Source organism: Falco peregrinus, chromosome 5 (assembly GCF_023634155.1).
Source record: "Falco peregrinus isolate bFalPer1 chromosome 5, bFalPer1.pri, whole genome shotgun sequence".
Lineage (NCBI taxonomy): Eukaryota > Metazoa > Chordata > Aves > Falconiformes > Falconidae > Falco > Falco peregrinus.
In genome coordinates this window covers 87,372,416-87,395,876 of record NC_073725.1, presented here as the reverse complement: position 1 = coordinate 87,395,876, position 23,461 = coordinate 87,372,416, and the positions used below count along the sequence as shown (strand labels likewise).

The following is a 23,461-nucleotide window of genomic DNA, read 5'->3' as shown; positions in this document are numbered from 1 at the left end:
TCAACGAGTGCTGAACCCTTTTTTTTTATTGTTATGCTCATCAAATATTGAAATGGATGGAAATTAATGTCAGGCATAAATATGGATGGGCTGCCTGGCTCTCCGGTCGGCAAGCTCCTGGCGAGGAGCACAGGGAGCAGCACAGGTGATCTCTGCACGCAGCTGGGACCGTCACCCCAGCCCCCCTGCATGGTGGCTGCTGCCAAAGTGGGGTGCAGCCCTCAGCCCCCCAGCAGCAGCGTCTGGGGAAGGCAAACACTAGCTGGGAACACATTGGGGCTTTCAGTAAAAAAGCGCGGGTTGCGATGGGGATGCGATGGGAATGCAGCACAGGGTGCAGGCAGCAAACCACAGGCAATGCTCAGCACGTCCCAAGGACGCTAAAAAAGCCCAGCTTGGGCTGTCTTTCCCCAGGGTTAGAGTCAGCACTGGGGCTCCAGCGACTCTGCCCTCCAGCAGCTGAGTAAAGCTGCCATCACCGCTCTGTGCCTCAGTTTCCCTCTCTCTAAAACACCACGTTGCGTGCGGCTGCATGCAAATGGCTGGCGGCAGGCAGGTGGAAGATGCTTCAGAGGACAAAGCAGTGTCTGGGCGTTATAGCCCAGCTGAAACACCCACTCCAGGGCTCAGCTCTGTCACTGAACCCCTCAGTGGGACCGGGAGCATGCAGGAAGCAGGAGCCAAGCCCAGCAGGGCAGCCGGAGCCCCTGAGCCAGGAGCAGGACCCAGCGTCCTACCCCGCTGCTTTGCTTTGTCATTAGGCCCTCTGCTAGAGATGGGAAATTAATTAGGAGCTTGTAATTAATGCTTCCATCTGCAGCCGGGAGGAGCCGGCCCTGGTGCTGGCTGTGGGAGCAGGGCTGTGTCTGCGCCAGGTGCTGCCTGTCCGGCTGGGTCAGCTGGTGGCGGTCGACTGGGGACACCTGTGATGGCAGGGACCAACCTGCTCAGCCACAGCAACCTGTCCCTGCAGATAGGCAGGGGATCACAAAGGACCTGCCGGCTTTTCCCCTGCACCGGGCTTCATGCAAGCCAGGGGCTGAATTCCCCACGTGGGGTGAAGACTTCTGGGTTCTCCATCCTAGGGGACTGGGGACAGGTGACCCCGGCATCTTCACCCCACCCAGGGTCAGGCGATGCTCCAGGCGTGGGCTCTGTGGTCCCAATCCCCGCCCAGCAGCGCAGCTGTAGGAGCCAGCACATCGCACGATGGATGGGATGCCACATTTATGCCGCTGTGTAATAAATCATGAGCACACACCCCCCACTAAAGAGACCATAAATCTCCTTGCACAATGAAAATGGAGCCAGGGCAGTCAGTGGTGGCTGAGGTGGGTACAACCGCAGCACGCTCCAGCCACGCCATGCACACCCACGCTGGAGGCGCCTGCCCTGATCCAGGGCATCTCCCAACCTACCGGGGCTGGGCCACCCAAGGGGGACAACAACAGGGGATGAGGTGCCGGAGCTCCCCTGTGGGTGGTGGCTGGGCGCTCGGCTCTGTCACATTTGCTGTCCCAGGTGCAACCCCATCAGCCAGGGGGGAAGGGGCCCTGCCAGCTCAGCAGGGCTGGGACCTCACCCCAAATACCCAGGTTTGGCTCTAGCACCCTCGGTCTCTGCTGCACCCCTCGCTGCCCAGGCCACCATGTGGAGGTGACATCCCACCACGGGGGCAGCGCAGCCTTTACATAAAGTCATCAGCTCCATCTCAAACACCTCCTGAACTGATAGGCAGCAGGAGCCGAATGCTTCGCTCCTCTTCATGTTCTGATCCCAACACACAGCTGTCGCATCCCCATATCCCGGTGTGCGTCCCCGCCTCACTGCCACCTCCCGCACACAACAGACCGGGGCTAAGCACAGCCCAGTGCACAATTCCACACCGGGGGGTGGGCAGGGGGTGATTTTGCCAGCCTTTGCCGTGCACTCACATAAACCCCTTTAATCCAATGCAAGGGGAGAAAAGCCAACGGCTCCCCAAAGCAGCCCATTACTGCAACTTAAAGCTGAGCGGGTGTCAGCCCCTCCTCATCACAGCCTAGCCTGGAGAAAGACTCCCTGGAGTTTCTCCCCTTTCTGCATGTTTCTGACTCGGCTTTTCTTCTAAACCCACCCTGGGCTCGGCACTTCTCCACTCTGCGAGCCCCAGCTGGGGACGGGGTGGCCAGGACACTGCATGGCCACCGTGTCTACCGAGAGCAGCGCTTTGATGGCCAAGCACCCAGGCCAACGGGTGGCTTCGCCTCAGGAGCCTGACTCAGGCGGGGCTCTCATTTACACAGCTGCAAATCCAGATGAGCTGCACCAACGCCAGGGAGCGAGACGCAGCCCCTGGCACTTACCTTTTTTGCATCGGTGCAAGAATCTGACCCCGATTCTTGAAACTCATTTTTATCTGAGCTTTCAAGCAAAAAGCTCCATGTTTCTGGCTTGTGAGCACCAACTGAGGAATGCAGGGTGGGTTTTTTGCCCACCTCCCAGTTATTAACAGTCTGCCATAGCAAGATCTAGCGACGTGACCATGTCCATGCTGCAAATCTCATGCCAAAGGAGAGGGGTGTTTAGAACAGAATATAATATTTTCAGTTGGAAGGGCCCTACAAGGATCATCTAGTCCAACTACCTGACCACATCAAGGCTGATCAGAAGTTAAAGCATGCTATTAAGCACATTGTCCAGATGCTTCTTAAACACTGACAGGCTTGGGGCACCAACCGCCTCTCCAGGAAGCCTGTCCCAGGGTTTGACCACCCTCTCAGTAAAGAAATGCTTCCTCATGTCCAGCCTGAAGCTCCCCTGGTGCAGCTCTGAACCATTCCCACGGCAGTTCTGACCCAGTGCTGCCCCCGGGACTCACCTGGGCTCCGAGCTCGGCACCAGCACGGGGTCCTTGCACTCGGCATAGGAGGGGTTAACCACAAGGCAGAGCTGCTTTCCTGGAAAATAGTGACTTACCAGCTGCCATAGCAGGAGGGGGGAGATTTCAGGGCGGAGCCACTTTTGGGTGTTTTTTTAGACAAACACCCAACCCCTCCCCAGCCCCCCACTGACCTCCCACATGGTCCCAGGGGGATGCTGGGGCCAGGGAGAGGTGTGAGGATGGCATCAGCCGAAAGAGTTAATGTGCAGGCAGGGCTGGGAATGTGTGAAGGCAGCATGTGACTGCAGGTGGGGCAGGGCGGAGTGATGAATCACTCTTTTGCTTTTCCTCTTTTCACTTCTTGCTGTTACCTGTCCGGCCCCAGCACTGCGCTGGCAGGAGCCCACGATAACCCGCCTGCCAGCCAGGGCAATGCACCGGAGGCTGACGGAGACATTCGCCGCCACGAAACCCACCGGCTGACCCAGTTCTCCAGGAACGATAACCAGGGACGGCGTTTGGGCCGAGAAATCCTGCTTTTCTCTGCCCTTTATTAAGCTGGGGTTTTGTTCGTTTGTCTTCCACTTCTTATTTTATCCAGTATTGTTGTTACGTTGAAAGAGCGGAGGATGAGCAGAGTGTGGACCCGGAGGTAGAGGACCCTCCCAGCGGTGCACATTTGCCCCGGCGGTGGGAAGCTCCAGGTTTCCCTTGCCTGGAGCCCTCTTGCCACGCAGAGCTGGGAGCGAGCAAGAAACGGAATCCTCCTCCCTGGCAAAGAGCTCCGGCGTGTCGGGAGCAGGCGGAGAAGGGAGCGGCGTGTTTCCCCAGCTGTGCATCGAGCCAGGGAGGGCAAAGTAAAGCAAAACGCGTATTTAAAGGCTGGGGAATAATTAAGTCCTTCTTTACTGTCGACATCCAGCGCTCGCTGGGGGTACACAGCTCCCTTCGGAGAGAGGACTGGCACGTGCGGTCACCATGGCTTTCTCCCAGGTGCAGTGCCTGGATGACAGTCACGTCAACTGGAGGTCCAGTGAGTCCAAACCAGAGTTCTTCTACAGCGAGGAGCAACGCCTGGCCCTGGAGGCACTGGCTTCCCGTGGCCCCGATGCCTTCTATGAGGTCCTGAAGAAGGAGAACATCAGGGACTTCCTTTCAGAGCTGGAGCTAAAGAAGATCCTGGACACGCTGGAGACGTATGACCCCGGCTCCGAGTACATCCCGCACCACGGCAGCAACACGGGGGAGAGCGAAGGTGAGCGCAACAGCCAAGGGGACGAGCAGGACGTGGCTCCCTCCCTGGAGTACTGGCCCCAGAGGTCCGACCGCTCCATCCCCCAGCTGGACCTCGGCTGGCCCGAGACCATTGCCTACCGCGGCGTCACCCGCGCCACCGTCTACATGCAGCCGCCCATCGAGGGGCAAGCACACATCAAGGAGGTGGTGCGGAAGATGATCTGCCAGGCTCAGAAGGTGAGGTGCGCTGCGGGACAGGGCAGGATTAGCCCCGCTCTGTCCTGCCGAGGACAGATCCTAAGGTCCTGCTCAGCCAGGCGATCCCTCTTCTGTGGGGAGCTCTGCCCCTGCAAAGGCATCGGGGTCGAGCGCTCAGTTTTTTCCATGTTCATTCAGTGTTTGGGGATCAGGTTTTGCTGAATATGCCGTCAACTTGGTACGACACGCTGGGAGCAGCGCGACCCTTCCCATGATCATGGCAGCATCGTTAATCCCAGGGTCCCTATGGGGCTGTGGGGAAAATCACAGGGAGAGAAATGAGTTGAGCTGCTTCCCAGCTGCGAGCCCATGGTCCCAGGCAGCCCACGATCGTTATTCCCAGAGCCCTGTGTGACTGCATGTGGCAACACGCAGGAACCGGAGCCGCCAAACTCAGCCCTGGGGCGAAGCAGCCAAAGCCACCGGCTGGTGCTGACGTATACGAGGGTCAAGTTTGGCCTGAGATTGCTGTGGTGCTCCGAGCTGGCCTCATCCTGCCTTTAAGAGGAAAACCATGAGATGATGGGCAGGACAAGGCTGCGGAAGTGCCAAGGGGATTTGGGCTGAGACTTGCTCTCCTTGTGGCATCAAACCAAGAAGCAAGGGAGTTGGGCTGTGTGAGCGATGGGGTCAGGCTGGTGTCATGGGCAGGAGGGCCAGGGAAGGAGGAGAAGGATGACATGCATTGAAGGCCAGCAGTTGCTGGTATTTTGCAGTGACCCAGTCCCAGCTGGGAAGGACGGGAAGGGTTGGTACATGTCAGTCTCGCAGTGATTTGAAGCCCTTTGAGCTCTGTGTGTCCACTCCCTTGAGAAATCCAGATCCAATGGAGAAACGACCCAACCCTGGGGATGCTCCATCAGGAAAATGAGGAGATCCTTACCAGGGTGGCTATGGAGCAGAGGGAGACAGGCTAGGATGCGGTGGGTCCATGTGGCTCCAGAGACCACTGTGCTGGGGTTCGCAGATCCTGGCAGGAGCGAGGGAAGCCTGGGGCATGCAGCCATCAGAGCCTCTCCAGGACCAAAGGGACGGGGGTCTGAGCACAAAGAGCCCCAGCTTAGGCAGCAGAACTGATGTCCCGATGCATCCGAGGCAGCCAGCTCACGTGGACGGCTGATGCGGGGTGCTGGGGCTGCAGGCAGGAGCCATCTCTGGCCACTGTCACCTTGCAAAAGTTGAGGTGACCTGTCCTTACCTGTCACATTTTCCGACCAAAGGGCTTTGCAGTGAGGGCAAAGGGAAGAGAAGGCTGAAATCCCATGGGATGGAGGATGGGAGAACTCCCCCACGACAAATAATGTCTCATCTTCGGGTTTTTCCCAGCTGCCTCTGACCCAGGCTTGCAGCTCCTGCCTGGCTTTGCCTACTCACCGCTTCCCACCTGCCCCCACGCAAATGGTATCTCCTGAGTCATCCTGCCTCCCTCCTCCTGCTCAGCAGAGCCAGGGGCTGAGTCAGGCAGCTGCCCGGCCCTACTGCCTGCACCATCTCCACCTCGCCTTGGAGCATCTCCAAGCTGCAGGGATACAGCCACAGCTGATGCTGCCGTGCTTGTCACTGGTACCTTGATGTCCCATGAGGAGGGCTGGGCTCTGCCTCCTAGTCCAGGTGGTCCCTGTCAGTGGGATGAGACGTGGTGACACCACTGGTGACATGCAGGAGCCTGCTTGGAGCTTGGGACACCCCAGGAAATGTAAAGATGGGTGTGTGCTTCAAACCTGCAGTCTGCAGGGGCTGGGGGTGGCAGGAGTTAGGGGGTCTGACAAGTGGGGCTCTTCCAGAGGTCTCCCACCCCGTATATGAGGACCATAGCTATTGCAGCTGAATCTGCTGTCACACAGCTGAGCCCAGGTGACTGGCTGGTGTGGGTGCCACTAAGTGGGGACACTGGGCTAAAGCACCCTCCTCTGCACCCAGAGAGTTCAGCCAAGGCTTAAGGTCTTCAGGGCAGCTCGGAGGTGAAGGGGTTTGGCTGAGGAAGCCAAGAGTGGACAGAGGAGCAGTCCAGCTGCCACCCCCTCAGATGTTATGTAGGCTGGCCATGTGCCCTGTCCTTCTGCAGTATCCCTTGGGTCATCCTGTGGAGATCCCTGTCCCATCCCACCAGGCAATGGCCATGCTCTTCATCTGCCTGCGAAGGAGCGTGGGCTTGGGAGAGCTTCAGCGTGGCACCCCAGAGGATGACCCTTGCTCCAGCCACTATCAAAGGCACTTGGTCCAAAATGTTCTCAAGATGACAAACACCAAACAGCGCCGTGCAGGTTGCTGTCTCGTGGCCAGAAGAGCAAAGTTCACCTGAAAGGCAGCCTGGCCGAGGAGAGTTCAGAGCCCACGTGAACGCTGCTGACGCTGGGCAGGCTCACGGCAGCTCAGAGCTGGGGCGAGGAAGCTGGGAGCTGAGATGTGAGGCCCCTTTGATGGTGCAGATGAACCTACTTGCTTGCAGGAACGAGGCCAAACGCTGCTGAGTTTGAAGCCTCTGCTTTGCTCTGCAGAGAGGCAGCCCCAGGCGAGCCAGAGCAGGGGATGCAAATGATCCCCTCCTCTTTCTGGGAATAAAAGGGAGAGAAGAGAGGCAGGATCCTGCAGCCACGTCCCTGCTCTCCCACCAAATCCCCATCTTTGTGGCCAACGAACGGAGGTGGTCAGGGATGTGGTGCACCACCGGGCTTCACCCTGGAGACCTTCACCAGGTCCAGCCATTGCACGGCTGTCTCTCCCTTGACACGGATCCCCTCGGGCTGCAAAGCTCACAGGATGGGTAGGGAGGAAGATCTCCGTCCTCTCCTCTTCTCTAGATTTTGGCTCTATCTGACCAGAAACCAGAGCAGGCTGAAAACACCGACCTTGGCCAAAGCCACCAGAGACAGCAGTGAGTCTGACCTCTTCTCTGCACTTGAGGTTCCAGGTTGGGATTGTGGTGATATAATTACCTTGAGCAACTTCCAGCAAAGGTTGGGAGGCCCTATTAATTACTGTTTACAAAACCTTCTGCCGTTCCTGGATGAAAGGGTCGTCAGGGGAGAGCAATTATTAATGTTACTTGTCCCACCTCTCCCTCATCCCAACACGCTTCCTCTAATTGTGCCTTGGTGCCTGACTAATTTATTAGATGCCCACGTGGTGCGCCCCAAAAGTCATTATCTGATGATTCAGACTGAGCTAATAAAGAGCTGTAATTTCCTCTATAAAACATGATCCTGCAGTTTGTCTGCTCATCAAAGCTGTTCAGAGGGATCCCAATACCATTTGCCCAGGGTCCAAGGGGCTGCAATGCTCATTGCTCCTCGAGGTGTTGGGACCCGGCACCTGCACATCCACTGCGTCCAGCAGAACTTGGCAGCTCCTGGGATCCTGGGAAGGAAAGCATCACCTGCTTGGCCTCTGGGAGCATCTGGCTGTAGATTTGGGGCTGGTTTTCTCCACACCCTCCAGATGAATGGCAAAAGGACAGCAAAGCTGGGATGATGCAGTGGCAGAGGGGCTTTGGGAAGAGATGCATCTCTTCTTCTGCCAAGGACCTCCCCGGCACCGAGCACATGGGGCACTGAGTGCTGCCCTGGTAGAGGTGATGGGGACAAGGACGCCAGATTCACTCCCTGCAGCACGGTTTGCTCCAGGCACTCCCATTCTCCAGGCTGGGAAACAAGTAGCACACAGGATTTCACTTCTCCGGAGCAGATCGACCTCCATCCTTTGCAGATTAAACCCTCTACCTGGGTTTGGCACAGACGCAGCCGGTCCCAGCCGAGGTTGAAGCACAGGCAGCAGCAGATTTCACCCCTGCGGTCCCTGGACAGTCACCGCACTGGGAGCGCTGCCAGCACTGTCCTTGCTTTCACCGGTCCATTCTGTGCCAGTGCAGCGCGTTGGCACACTGGCATGAGATCCAGGTGACAAACCAAGGCCAAGCCTGTCCCGCAGGCAAGACGCGGCGGGGAGAGAAGCAGAAGCGCTGAGTGGCAACAGGATGCACCAGCCCAGCAGGAGGAATCGGGTTGAAAACGTGGGTAAGCGGGTGAAAGCCGGGCTGCCTCCCCAGTGCCCGAGCCAGCCACCCTGGGCAACTGCCCGCAGCGTGCTGCCTGCTCGCCAGCCCCACCTGAGCGGTGCTTGGGATGGGGGACATCACCGTGCCCTGCCCTCGTCCCCGCAAAGCACCTTCCTGTCTGCACAGCCATAGCAGCAAGCCAAGGTCTAGGGAATGCCAGGACCGCAGTGGGAAAATGCTCTTTTCCTCCCCAAATGAAGGCCAGTACTATTCTCATCCCCATTTGAAAAGCCCTCAGCTTCTCCTGGAGAAAACGTGGTGCACAGGCACAGTGACACCACCAGAGCCACGAGGAGCCAACCTGCCACCAAACCCACCTCCTTGAGCTGCGGAGACGCCATCCCAGCTCAGGTGCCCCTCACCCGGGACTTGCAGCAGCACAGCTCCAAACCAGCTACTTGCTGTAAATGGAAAAGCCAAGCCCTGAGCTTCCAGAGTAGCTTTGAACCTGTCCCGCTTCACATCACTGGTGAGGCAAGCAGCCCATGCAAAGCTGGCACCTGGTTTTCTGCCTCAGTTTCCCCACCAGAACAACAAGAATGGGCAAAACACAGGAGCAGGTGCACAAGGGAGTGAGGATTTATCCTTTCATGGCAAAGCCTGCTGAGAGGCCCTCAGGTGAGGATAAATGGGAATTCAGTTAAAATCGAGTGGCAGAGACGTATTGTCCCCTCTCAAATGGCTCACTGGCACCTTCCAAAATGCTCCCCTGGCGTTGGGAAGGTCAGGGCAGCATCAGAGACAGGCTAGGGCTCCCCACGCAGCCTTGCTCCTCACCCCATCGCCTGCAGAAAAGGAAGAGCCAGCAGTGTCATAATGCACGATCCTCTTCTTAATTAGAGCTCTCCACCTCCTGTGGCACAAAACTAATTAAAAGGCAGCTTGGCGCTTTGAGAACCCCAGACTGGACGTGCCTGAGTGTGCAAGTGCCCGGCCCCATCCCAATCTCTTCCCTCCTGAGGGAGGAGCACCCCAGGGTCTCCCTGTGTCATCCCATGGCATGCACACTCCCATGCTGGTGTCCTCGGGGCTTGGCCACATGCTGTGGCCAGCAGAGCCCCCCTGGAAAGGTGATGGGCCAAGAGCACCCACCTCCCCCTGACCCAGGGCACCTTCCAGGGACAGCCACAGAGATGGGGGCACCGATGGGTTTCCAAGCATGGGATGATGGATGACATACCAGTGCCCTGATGACAAGCCACTTTCCTGCATGGCTGTTGCCACCCCGTGTGGGATGAGGGGAGGCAGACATGCTGTGGGGCTGCGCTGCCCTATTGCTACCCCAGGGGCTGCAGCGAGATGCTCAGCTGGGCTACGAGCAGCTGCCTCCAGCCCCTTCGCCTGCACCTGTCCCGTGCTGCACCGCTGCTGCTCACTGTCATGGGCAATGCCATCCCCAGGAAGGCAAAATCCATGGGCATGGAGTGAATTTTGATGCTGGGACAGCCATCCCAGCAAAACCCCAGGGCAGCTGGATGCAGCACAGATGCATCTTCCTATTGCATGTGGGACTCGCCCCAGCAACAAACACCCTGGGTACAAGGCAGCTCTGCCTTGCAAAGAATGGTGACACTGCCACGTGCCAAACCCTACCGGCGCTGCACAGAGCACTGGCACTGTCAGCCCAGCTCTGCCCTGCTTTCACCAGCCCGGCAGGAAGAAGCAGAACCCCAGGCACCCACCAGGCTCCCAGCCATGCAAGGGCTAAGCAGCGAGACAGAGAGAGATGTCAGCAGCCCCGATGACAGAAACATTGCCTGCCCCCGGTGCTCTGCTTCGGCCTCACGGTGGAGAGCTGACTTTGAACGCAGCCACATCGCTGCTAGCAGCAGCCTGGACTTGGAACAGCAGGCAGTCGCAGGTGCTGGGAGCTGCAAACTGCCGGCTGCTTTTAAGCAACCTTGTCAGCTCCCACCCAGACCTGTTTTTTAAAAGTCGTTTTAGCTCCTGAATGCACCTCAGAGGTATCCGGGTACTTTCTACCAAGTTTAGCATCGCTTTCAGCTATTTTTTATACCACTTCTCTCATCACAGCATGCACGGTAACCCCAGAGACAGCAGCCACCCCATGCAACGTGCCCTCGGACAGACAGACACATCATTGCACTGCAGGTTTCCCCTCCTGGTGCTCCCTGCCATGGGGCCAGGGGCAGCACCAATAGCAAAGGGACACCAAACTTCTCAGCCCAAAATGGGACTCTAAAATTTGTGGAGCTTGTTAAAGGCATGAAAGTTAGATTCACCCTCATAAATCAATTTTTCACATGTATATGTTACAGGCCACTAGCAGAAACCAAACCTCCCATAGTGACAGCACAGGGATGGGTCTGGGGGCTCCTGCTTTCCACCCTCAGGCTGGCCAGAGCCAAGGGGGGAGCCCAGGCTCCCCCACACCAAATCCTGACCTTCTAGAGAAAGAAGCTCCTGCAAAACAAATGCTGGCTATATCTTGGGGTTGTCACTGGGCCATGCTACCAAGACTCATGTCTCTCCTCCCCTCTCCAGGTCATTGCGGTGGTCATGGACATGTTCACCGATGTAGACATCTTCAAGGACCTCCTGGACGCAGGCTTCAAGAGGAAAGTGGGAGTCTACATCATTTTGGATGAAACCAACGTGAAGCACTTCCTTCAGATGTGCGAGCGAGCCCAGATGCACGCTGGACACCTGAAGGTAAGGCTGGCCCGAAGGGCCGGGGCTGGGTAACCCCCTCCACACAGGGAGATGACCAGATCTACCAGCCCTTCTCCCTGAGAAACAGGGCTACCAAGTCCTGCCTTGGGGGGATCGCAGCCCCCAAACTTTGGGCAGTGCTAGATGAGTTTAGTCCATTTTCCTATAGCCAAAGCTGAAAGTGATGCCCAAAGCCAGAAGCAGCAGGATGGAGGGGAACGGATGAGAGACTCAGACGTGGATTTCCACCCAGCAAAGCTGGCTGCGGAGAGCCCAGGGGGCTACTGGTACCCAGCCAGAGCTTTGGGGCAGGGGGCATTCAGGGAGCTGCAGCCCCACGGGGTGAGGCAGGAGTCAAGCAGGGCACTGCAAAGCCCAGGGCAGAGCTACGTGCTCAGCTCCTTCTGGTGAACAAGCCAGGAAGAGGGAAGGCACGAGGCAGATGCTCTGCCAGGGTTGGATCCACGTTGTCACCAGCCCCACGCTGGCTCCCGCCCCAGGGGCAGGACTGGCAGGAGCAATCGCTGGCCAGTTCTCTTCCTTTCGGGCTTTCCTGCAAGTCAGAGGCAGGAATTAAAAAACTTGATTTTCCCCTTTTCTGGAGCCTCCGCCCCAGCACAGGGCTCGGAGCAGAGCAGGGAGGCACCCACGCTGCCCGCGGCCCCGGCAGCTGCCAAGGATGCCCACACCGGGCAGCGCAGTCGTGGGACTGATTTGCCCGCACATGCCGCATTCACCTGGCCCCGGGGGTGCTGGCAGCTGCACGTGACATTGCTCCTGTGCACGAATCCTGCTTGAAACAAGGGAAGATAGAACAGCACGGAGGATGCCTGGCAGCACAGGGGCTCCATCGCCAGCCCAAAGTGCCCCAAAGCCCTTACATGTCCCTGTGCATGATGGGGTGCAGAGAAAATCACCTGGCACGGTGCTTGTGCAAAGGCAGAAGACGACAAAGGGGCAGAGGAGAGGGTGGGGGGGTGTATCAGCCACAGGAGCAACAACAGGAGCAAGGACCCTCGCTCCAGCTGCAGGACAGAGTCCCAGGCTCTCCGCTGGGCGAGATGCTCCCATCAGCGGCATCGGATGCAAACACACCGGAGCAGCCCAGCAGTTTCACTCTGGGGCTTGCAGACACCCCTCTCGCAGCTGTACTTCCCCCGCCGGCTGTGAGTCGCTCAGCCTCGCCTGTTGCTTGGCAGAACAGTGATGGTTCCACGCCTGACGTCACCCAGCTGTGTGCTGGCTGCCAAATGGCCGGCAGGGAGGCCCGTGCCTGGGCAAGCTCGCCAAATGTGCTTACAGTGAGGGCAAACCCCCAGCTGAGCAGGAACACGCAGGAGCCACGACACCCTCACACCAGCCTGCGGCAGGGCTGGGACAGAGTGGGGCGCGGGGACCCCCACCCCAGGGAGCCGAAAGCACCAGCCACCCGAGCCGCATGCCTTGCCCAGCCACCAAGCCCGCCAGCCCAGCTTAATTGGTGCTCACAACAAATTAAAGCAGACTCAGCTGAGTCCAAACTCCCCGGAGAGTCTGGTATGCTGCAGACTGCTGTGGCTCCGAGACCAGAAAAGCCAGAGCTGACGCACACCGGTGTTTTAATGCATGAGCAGCCCAGCGGCAGGACTGGAAAAGCAGGAGAACATCTGCAAAGCTCGGCAAATGCCTAGAAGTTAGGATTTGCCGCATATTGCAGCCAATTTGCTGGCATGGGATGCAGCAGGGCAGGAGGCTGTGAGGAAACTAGGGCAGTGTCTGGGAGCTGCTTTGTAAGCCAGGAGATGCTAACAAAACCTACGTCGTTATCTCAGCGCCTTCTGCACTTCGCAATTAGCAAGCTGGCTCGGGCAAGGCAGTCGCTTCGTTGAGCAATGGCAAGTGCTTGGGGAGTGATTCACCCTGTCCCGGGCTCGGCAGCCCGCTGGGTGCTTGCTTGCTGCGCGTTCGTCTTGGGAGAGATTAAATAAACAGATCTTACTTAACAGCAGCGATACGCCAGGAGCAAGGAGGAAGGGAAAGGTAACTGGCATCTTGCTTCTAGGGAGCTTTGTTCCCCTGGGTGTTACCTGAGAAAAACCCATGGCTGCTGCGTGCCTTTGTGCGAAGGTTCAGCTCCAAGTGGGGGAGATTAGAGCCCTGGCAGAGCTGCTGGGGGTGCCCAGGCTGGCGACGGGCAGGGGGCTCAGCCTTGGGTGCAAGCGGTACTCGACAGCAGGCCGGTGTGCACCCCACCACCGCCCTTGGCAGCCTCATGTGTAGGGACAACAGGACAGGGATGGGAATTGGCACCCCAACCTGCTTGCCAGCACCTCCCAGCACCCCCAGTGCTGCCCACTGTGGTGCTCAGCACCAGTTTCCCCCCAGCCACACCAGGCAAAAAGGCAAATGCTAGAAAAAAAGTAAAATGAAATGCACAAAAAGAAACCCCACCCAAACTTCCCCATTCAGTGTGTAAAACTTCCCTGGAAACCCGATCAGGAATGCTTTTGCATCGCGCTAAAACCAGTGCTGAATCACCGTCCCTCCTGCCAGGCACGCAGGAGTGGGGACCAGCCTTAGGGCTGCACCAGGGCATGGCCTGCAGGGAGAGGGGAGACCCCAGGGAAGCAAATGAGGAAAGCTGGAGGCCAGGGAGACAAATACTTTTCGTGCTTTTTTTTAAAAAAAAAAACAAAACCAAAAAATAACCAAAAAACCAAACAAACACAAAACAACCAGCCATGGAGGGCATGACCCAGTGACGACACAGTGCCTTTAGCAACAGCATTACCAACATCCCAGCAGGAACAGGAGGAATGCAGGTACTTTCACAAGAAAATATTTTCTCCCCACCCAGGGGAGACCATTTGCGGTCAAAGATGCTATCTCCACTGAAAAATGTGCCCGTGCCCTCCACAGAGATGCACGGAGGCATGAGCCAGACTGAAGACAAAACCCATTTTCTCAGAGCTGGAGCCTCTCCTCCTTGCCTGGTCTCCCTGGGGGGAGGACACGCCGCTCCCCAGCCACCTCCGCAGGGACCTGCTGCCTTTTGGCCCACATCCTCCAGTTTTGTTTCCCAGGGGTGAAAAGATGTTGCCCCACTGTCTTTTTTTCCCCAGCCACCCCTACAACCAGGGCTGGATGCTCAGGTTTAGGAGCACAGCAAGGAGGGAGCCCGGTGGAGGACAAGCCCACTGCCATTGGGTCCCCGTGCGCTGTCCTGGGGTCACCACCTCCCCCTAAAGCCCCTTGTACGTCTCCTGCCAGGGAGGAGGTGAAGCATCACCTCTCCCACGGTGGCATTTGCATAGATTGCAGGAGGTGGAAAGCATTTGGCAGCGCTATCACACACTGCTTGCCCATGGATGCAGGCAGCGCTGAGTGCAGGACGTAGGAAACACTGCCCAACACCTGGGCAGAGCAGGAAATCCCTGAAGTCCATGGCTTGCTGGGTGACCTCGGGCAAGTTATCTTCCCATCGCTGTGGCCAGCTCTGAGCTGGCCATGAAGAGTGTTCCCCAGTCCTCTGAGGGGCTGTGGAGCATCCACGGGGGCACCGATGCTGGTGAATGATGCTCTGAAGACCAGCCCTTCGCTCCTGTGCCTGCTCACCCTTGTGCTTTTGCTTTGCAGAACCTGCGAGTCCGGAGCACAGGGGGGACAGAGTTTTTCACGCGCTCGGCCACCAAGTTCAAAGGGGCTTTGGCCCAGAAGTTCATGTTTGTGGACGGGGACCGGGCCATGTGTGGATCCTACAGGTAATCAGTGGTGTCTCCTCTTACCCACCCCATGGAGGTGTTGGTCAAAGGGCCGAAATGGACCCACATGGTCCAGCTCCTGGTCCTGCCCAGCATGGCCCCAGGACCCTGTCCCAGGCATGCTCCCCTCCTCCTAAACCAGGAGATGATTTTGCAAGGCTCCACCTGAGATCTGGAGTAGGACCCAAGGGGTCTCCACCACCCCACAGCCAGGTCGAGGACACCCCTTCCCTTCTTCTCGGAGGTGGTGGGACACACCAAGTGCTTCTGCCAATGGATGTGATGAGCACAAGGAAGGACAAAAGCACCCAGTTGCAGCCAGTCCTAGCTCTTACATTGACCTCAGCTTTTCCAGTTAAACATTCCCAGTACAAAGTATTTTCCAATTTGTCCAAATGAAAATTTACTTTGGTAGAGATAGTCAGTCTTGGTAAGCTTTTCAACTCTAAAGAACAAGTTTCACAAACATGGAACTGAAACATTTCCTGCTTTCTGGCCACAACAAAAACTACGTCCGTTTATGAGTCGCTTTTCTTAACGAGCCCAAACTGAGAAAGGAAAAGTGGCCAACAGTAAAGCAAAAAACTACCTGGCCAACAGCAAACACCTTCTACTTTTACTTCAAGTTCCAGGGTGCTCAAGACTTCAACCCTTCATTCTAATTTGGAATGAGAGCTATTTCTTCGATCTCATTATTATTAATGTTTACAGTGAGATCATGTCCCTGCTAGCACGATCAATCCCTCGGGGAAAGCCGAAAGCCAGGGCTGGGGAGAGGCGTGTTATTTACCAGTGAGCACTCAGAGAGTTCCCAATGTGTTTCTGTTCCAGTTTCACCTGGTCTGCGGCGAGGACAGACCGAAATGTCATCACAGTCCTCTCAGGCCAAGTGGTGGAGGCATTTGACAAGCAGTTCCAGGAGCTCTACCTCATGTCCAAGGGGGTGAGCCTCAAGTCCATCTCCATGGGTGAAGAGCCTGAGCCTGAGCCCGTAACGCTGCCCTCCGTCGTGCCAGTGACCCCTGCCAACGCTGTGGTGAAGAAGCTGATAAACCCTAAATACGCCCTGGTGAAGGCCAAGAGCGCCGACCAGATCAGCAAGACTTCATCCGAGAACCAGGACAAGAACCAGAAGACAGACAACAAAGGCAAAGCCCTGCCTGAGGGCCAGGGAGGCGACAGGCACGGCGACATGGCAGACCTCTCCCTGCTCATCCACCCCGGCCTCCTGAATCTGGAGAAAGCCAACATGTTTGACTATCTGCCCACCTGGGTTGAGCCCGACCCTGAGCCCGGGAGCGAAGTCTTGGGTTACATCAACATTATTGACCCCAAGATAAAGAACGTGAAGCTCTCGCAGATGAACCGCATCAAAGTCTGTGATGTCTCCCAGGCCAGCGCCCAGCACCGGCAGATGCTGAAGAACAGGGAGATGGAGACCAAGAAAAACTCAGACCAAGAGCCACCTCTGGTGTCCCCCTGCCAAAGACAGACCCTACAGACCACCATGGAAGCTCCTGCAGCCCCTGCTACCAGCCCCGTCGAAGGCACCAGCTGGACAATGAGGCAAGCAGGAACATTTACTGCTTCACCATTGGGCCACCGCTTGAAGCCACCAGAGGAAACAACAGAAGACATCAAGCCACCAGTTCCAAAGCCAAGGACTGTCCCTGTTGGCATCCTTATGACCAAAGTCATTACGCCCTGTGACAGTGGCGTTGCCTTGGAGGGTGACACACAACCACCACCAGCTGACCAGACAGCTGCGAAGCAGGAACCGGAGGAGAACCCCAACAGAACTTCAATTGACACCTGCTATCTGCAGCCAGACCAGCCAGTGGCAGGGCCACAGGAAGACAAAGGGCCTCCCTGTGCCCACAATGGGCTGGGAGAAGAGGAGGAGGAGGAGGAAGAGGAGTACATCACTCTCAGTGACCAGGAGAGCTACTCCAGCAGCTCTGCTGACCACAGCTACCGACGCTCCAATGCCTCCTCCATCTCAGATGAGTACTTTGAGGTGAGGGATCGCTATGGGCCACTCCGACGAACCAACTCAGATGTCACCCACAATGGGGAGATCCTGCCCATGCAGAGGAAGCTCAGCGACCCTCACATCAGCCGGGGCACCTTCCTCAGCCCCCTGGGGAGCCTCCCGTCCCTGAAGCATGTCCGCATGGAGGACGTGACGAAGAGGAGGAGCAACGCTGTGGAGATAAGGTGTGTGCTGCCCCGCACCATTCTGGATGGCAACAGCTCCTACCCCAGCAGTACCACGCAGGTAGGACTTTTTGCTATAACCTTCCCTGTTTCTCCACCCTACAAAGGTTGCAAACCTGGAGGTGACCCAGCCAGCTCAGCCAAGGTGTGGCATCATCCCTAGCTTTGGTGTCACGTCCTAGATGCTGAGATCAGGCTTCCTATGCGGGAGAATAACGCCCTACGCGTGGCGATGGCAGGAGTCACCCAAGAGGTGCTCTTGGTCAGGAAGGTGGTGTCCGTATTGGTGTCTGGGAGTGCAATGGGAATGGCTAGTAAAGGGGAGATTTTGAGAAATTAAAGATTATCCCATGGCATCAGGCTATGGGATGGAGCCCAGCAGCTCCAGGCACAGCTGTACAGCTGAGCCTGGAGCTGCTGTGCTCTGTCCCACAGCCCGTCAGCGGTGGCATCATGCCCAGCCAGGGAAAGACTGTGCGTGCAGGCGTGTCCTTCTCAGGCTTGTTTTCTAGCTCCTTGCAAAAGCGATTAGTATCAAAGTAAAAGCACTCGGACACACAATTAGGCAGAGCAAGACAGCAGAGGAACAGGGACAGCAGCCTCTGTGGGCGAGCGCTGCAGTCAGCAGCTTTGTGGCTGATCCACGAGTGACGCCAGACCTTGTCACCCCCACGGGAGCATGCCAGCACCACACTGACAGACCACAGGGTGCATGCCACCGTCCCCACTGCTAGAGCAGGGGGTGAGTGCCACCGTCCCCTGCCATAGCAGGGGCATCACCCTGTCCAGGCAGGGGGATTGCAGGGTCAGTCCCCTGTTTCCACCCAAGCGCTGCAGACTGTTGCACCACGACGAAGCATTCTCAAGGCTCCCCCAGCCGCTGTTTTGGGGGCATTCAAACCCCCAGCACTAAATCAGCAGCTGAAATCACTGAAGCCACCTGAGGTTACCCCAGCTGAGCGTCTAATCTGTATTACAGGGAATTAAATTTACTAGCCCAGAGTCCACTTGCTTCTCCCTTCCCAGCCAGTGACACAGATCTCAAAGCAGGGTTTTAATCCTTTGCACATCAAATGTCCCCTCATGCCCTGCAGAGCTGCGCAGGGTGAGAAGCACCGAGCCCTTTGATGCTCTGTCACCCAGGTCCTGGGTGCCACCTTGCTCAGGGTGGCCAGGTATGTTGGTGTTCCTGCAATAACTTGTTCTGGCCCTTTCATGAAAGGCAGATAATTAACACGCCGTCAGGGTTAGGAAAAACCAGCACTCAGCTGATGCAAATGCACAGAGAATAGTTTCTCCCATGTGTAAACCCAACAAATATAAGCAACCTTTGATTAACTCTCTAGAAACCTTGAATCCAACAGGAACCACCATCAACCCCCACCAAACACTTTTATTCTGGGTCCACGGTTCCCACACGCTGGCCCGTAGCCCAGCGCAGCCCAAGCCACAGGCGGAGGCTCACGCAGGGCAAACATCACATTTTCCATCACACTGAGAACACAGCACCCAAGTTACCCCTGGAGCATCGCCTTGCCTAAACACACGCAACCCTGCCCACACCTGGCTGTGTGGTTAATAGTGTACAGTAGCGTTGGCTGACGCACACCAGGCACAAGGAGCACGCCCGGGGACACTTGGGTCCTCTCCTGTCCCTCTCCCTCCTGCAGAGCCCCCAGGTCTGTGCAGAGCAGAAGTTTCCAGACAAGTCCCCCTCCCATTCAGAGACAGGCAAAATACCCACGCTGCCAGCTCCACATCCACATAGAGGGGCTCTCACCTGGGTACAGGACCCTGCTGATCATCCCCGGCATGATGATAACGAACAAGGGCAGCATCTTCAGGTAGCTGGCCAAGATGGAGCCAGCCTTGGCGTGACCCAGGCTCTTTGCAGAGAGCGACCGCTGGACGATGACCTGTGGGAGAGTCAGACAGGACAGCTGAGCAGCCACCAACATTTTGTATTCCACATCAGCTTTCTCCTTACCAAACTGCATCCCAAGCATCTCCAGATGCTGGAGCCACTGGGCATAGGGCCCGAACACATCTCCCAAATGCGGTGTAGATGTGTACCCAACTCACGGGCTGGGTTTTCTCTCCAGACCAGCAACCGCTTGGTGTGATGCCATAGCACCACAAAAGCCCAGCGCACCCACAGCAGGGTGTCCTCCCGCCAGTGTCAACCATTCCCCACCAAAACCCTCTCCCCCTCTTGCCCCTTCTATTCCATCTCCTCCCCAAAAGAGTGACCACAATGAAATGGACACCGAGCCCAGCCTGCTCCTACCACAGCTCCCACCACTCACACTGCTCAAACCATCCCACCTCAAAGCTCTGGCCAAGCGGTTCATCCACCGCGCAGCCAGCCTTTGGGCTTTAAGGGCAATTTCCCTTAAATAGGCAACATCCGTAGGAAACGCTGACTTTAAAAGAGCTTAGACCTCTCCCCAAAGACTTGCAAAGAACTGCTCAGCACCTGGCAGGATTCAGCCACTCCTGAGCCCCCTGGCTTATGCCGCTGGTGGGCAGGAAGGACAAGGTGCCAGTTCCTAGGGGTGGGATGTTCAAGGAAGCTGTGGTTTAACTTCTGCCTGAGAGTTAGAAACATGTCAGGAGCCACAGGACCCACCACCCAGCTCAGGCACCATGTGCACCACATCAGACACATGATGACCTCGAAGAGAAAGGAGCTGAATCACCCCTACCCCTTCCCACCTGAAGACATCTCAGACTTTAGCACTGATTTTAAGGAACCTAGCATTACCTAAGCTAAACTGCTTTAATGCAGCCCTCCCGGTCAAAGCAGGTGTCTGCTCGAGGACCAGAGAGGTCATCAGGACATCGGGATTAAATGACTAAACGCCAAGACGATGCCCACAGCATGGTGGAGATGTGGTGCTGGCAGCACGCGGCAGAGGCAGGGCAGGTCGGTGCAGCCAGCCCCGCAGCCTCCCAGCCCCAGCTCATCCTGCCCTCAGCACCTGCGCTCGCCAGATCCAATCTCACCCGGGTACATCTGCACAGGGTGCAATCACACCTCCAGACTGCGGTGCAGACACACCCAAGGGAGGCAGATAAATATCTGGTGACCACAGCCGTGCATTAAGGCCTTACCCCAGTCCAAAATTAAGATTAATGGTGCTCAGACCTGACCCAAACGTGTGTCTCAACCCAGCTAATCAGAGCCACTCCCCGCAGCAGTGTTGCAGCTCACTGTTGTTTCCTGATTCCCACCTCGTCTCCCAACCCTCCCTCCTTTCATCTGATCTCAGCGGCCACCTAATCCCGCAGGTTGGGTCTGGATGACTGAATGATCTTTGGGCCTGAAATGAGCACTTAGATGATTTAGACAGGTGTTCAGGCTGCTGCTGGAGAGAAGGTGTTGAGATGCCGCTCGTGTCCTTGGTCCTGGATCTCCAGGCGGCAGTGACCTGGCTCAGGACACTGAGCTGTTGGGCTGCCTGGGCAGCAGCCGCTGAGATGCTGCGATGTGCGGGACAGTGCCTTGCCAGAGCAAGAAATGGGAGGAGCAGTGACGGTTAAGACTTGAGGCAGTTTTGAGCTGTCACCCAGTGTCAGAAGGATTTGGGCAAGGGCGTACCCCAAGTGGCAGAGGGATTTGTCCATGAGGAACAAGTCTGTGGCACAGCCATGCGAAGGGGTGTCCTTGCAGGGCAGCAGCACCTTTACGACAGCAATGGCTCATGTCTTTCTCTGCTCTCTAACAAACAGGGGACACACATCTACCGCTACCCGACCCCGGAACCCCGTAGGCAGAGAACAAGTCAAGGAGGTTTCCTGCTCCCCAACGCATGAGAAACCCCCCGGGGCCACCAAATACAGAGGGGATGGAGCCGAACCCAAAAAGACCATTGCAGGCAGCCAGCCCTACTGGCAGAGCAAAGCATTCAGCCCCAGCAAGCCCACACAGCCCGGCCACCTCTCACCAAACAACCCCAGAGCAACCAGCAAACGCTTGACCTCCCTGCCGGAAAGCCAGAAGACAACTGAGGAGATGAGGACACCCCTCGGCATCCCGCTCTCTAAACTGTCCCAGTCCAAGCACCTCAAGAACAGGGTTGCGGGAACCCCAGGTGCTTCTACTGACTCCAAAAAGAAGCCTCCCGAGACCACCAGCCAGAAGGAGCACTAGGCACCGATGAAGGTGGACTTCCAGGGCAAGAGCAGTAGTAGAGCGTGCCTGGACCCCAGGCAGCGCTGTGTTACATGGGGCAGGGGATTCTTGTTTACATTTACCTGGTCGGTGCACCAGTACCACGTGGCCATGATAGACAGCCCAAAAGTCATCCCAGTCCAGGGCAGATCTCCAGAGACTGGGTCTCGGAAGAGGTGCATTGCATCCGCTCTGGGCAGGTGGCACGTAGTGTTGGGAACAATCTTGGATGGTATGGCTTTTAAATAGGCCTCTTCCAGGTTGGGGTAACCTCCGATCTCATTAAAAGCTGGAAAGCATCATTGGGAGACGCTGGTTAGAGTCGAGCAAAACCCGGTGGCCTGTGAGATCAGCTGGCAAAACACTTGCCAACTTGTTAACTCAGAAGTGCTGCCCAGAGAGGGAGGGCTTGTTCGTGAACGTGTTGTCTTCTAGTTATTTAAGAGACTCTTCTATTAACATTTTGCACAGCAGGTCCCACTGCAGTCCGCCCTCCCTTCAGAGGGTGACCTGTGTCCTGGGACAAAAGCTCAAGGGACCCTCCTCTTTTGACCTCGTACTGTAAAAGCAACCTGTTCATTAAAGCTCCCCAGTCCCAGAACAGGGGAAACTCACCTAGGACTATTAAAATGCAAGATTAGGTAGCCTTTGACTTGATATACAACAGCTCAAGGTGCCTTGGCACAAGTGTCCGGCCAAACGTTTTCTACCCCTTTCAGTGCTTCCGCAGCACCCCCCACGCAGCTCCATCCCCCAACCTCCAGCAAGCAGTAAAAACAAAAACAATACACAAAAAGAGACCCTCTTCACGGCATTTTTCCTAGGAAATGGGATCCAAGGTCTGGGTTTTAGCCTGAGGAGTACGTGCCATGAACAAGCCCTAGCAAGCGAGCCTCTGAGCCCTTGGCAGCTGCCTTGGTGCTCCTCCTGCCTGCGCCGCAGCTGCCAGCAGCTGCCAACCAGCCCCAGGCTCTGCCCTGACCCACCATCGCCTCCCTGCTCCTGGGGGGCACTGGCTCAACGCTCCTTGCAGCTCCCCCGCTAACTCCAGCAGGAGAATTTTGGAGCCAGAGGCATTGCTTTTTGGAGGAGGGAGGGATGGGAGGCACCCACCCCGCTGCCCCCACGTGCTGCGGCCACCCATGCAGTGGCTGTGGAGGAGATAAGCAGGGAGGTGCATTGGCACCCCCATACCCACAGCAGCTGCAGGTGCTTGGGAGAAGAGAGGAGGCTCTGGGGCCTCTATGGGTCTCGTGGAGGGGAGAATCAAACCAAGACCCATAAGCATCCCTCAGTGGCATTCCCCATCTGGTCCAGCTGTTGCATCCTGCATCCCTTCCACCACTGCCCATGGGCCACAGTCCGGACCCTCAGCTCGGCCCCCTCCAACACAGCAGCGTGAGGTGGGAACACGCTCCTGAGAAATTGCCCTCCCGCAGGACGGCACTCCTGCGCCCTGCTGTCTGAGACCAAGAGCAAATCCCTCAGGCATCAGATGCTGGATGCTGGGATCACCATCAAGCGCCAGCTTGAGCAAATCCCAGTTTCCAAGACAGCCACCCCGCTTTGTTGTCCCCTCCTGCCTGAGGACAGCTGTTTTCCCTGCAGCCCTTCCGTTTCCATCGCTGACCTGCAGCCCTTTCCCCACCACAGGGCACCCCTGAGCTGAGCGTTTTGGGGAGCTTGCAAAGGGGCATCACGCACTGTGCCCCCCCTTGGCAAACCGGCCCCTCGTATGCCACGAGGAGCCAGCATTTGTCAGCTCCTCCCGCTCTTGTGCAAGCAGCCCTGGCCTCCCTCCAGCACCCGCTTTGTCCGGGCACCAGCTACTCCCAAGCTTTGCATGGGCGTTGGGCACCAACAAAGGCTCTCCAGAGGCAGAGGGCGAGCACCGAGAGCGGAGATTTGTGCCCAGGGGTGTGGGCCTGCTCCCTTCCCAAAGGTGTTCGCCGGCAAGTCACGACACCTACGCCTACCGAGATGGAAGAGCGGGGAAAAAGCTTCAGGGCAACGGGAGCTGAGCCTGCGGATGCCAGGCTGCAGCCCGCAGGCTCCGCCGGGATTAACAGCCCCATGGTGGATGCCAGGTGGGGCGTAGGGTGGCACAGTCTGTTATCTGTGATGCCGGAGCCAGCAGAGCCACCGCCGGCACTGCCACCCGCCAAAACAGCCACCGAGCTCTCTGTTAAGCAAAGTCATTTGTCTACAGCTCCTTGGTTGGCACCCGCTTGTTGTCAGACTCAAGG

General features: G+C 57.1%; 2 protein-coding genes across 4 annotated transcripts in view; one reads left to right on the top strand and one right to left on the bottom strand.

Annotated features, from left to right (window-relative positions):
• Nucleotides 1-23,461, bottom strand: part of SLC5A10 (solute carrier family 5 member 10) — a 41,357-nt gene that overhangs the window by 5,664 nt on the left and 12,232 nt on the right. For all 3 annotated transcript variants that reach the window (XM_005229017.3, XM_005229019.3, XM_005229018.3), the window contains 2 exons: nucleotides 21,299-21,504; nucleotides 18,822-18,957 (listed from right to left, as the gene is read on the bottom strand). In XM_005229017.3, the coding sequence (XP_005229074.1) occupies nucleotides 18,822-18,957; nucleotides 21,299-21,504 (342 nt within the window). The remainder of the gene's footprint in view (nucleotides 1-18,821; nucleotides 18,958-21,298; nucleotides 21,505-23,461) is intronic.
• On the top strand, nucleotides 3,684-21,303 carry FAM83G (family with sequence similarity 83 member G). The gene is given in 6 exon segments (XM_055803621.1): nucleotides 3,684-4,336; nucleotides 10,917-11,084; nucleotides 14,700-14,824; nucleotides 15,656-17,102; nucleotides 20,774-20,794; nucleotides 20,796-21,303. Coding segments are annotated over 6 exon segments (2,655 nt in total). The 5' UTR covers nucleotides 3,684-3,841; the 3' UTR covers nucleotides 21,195-21,303.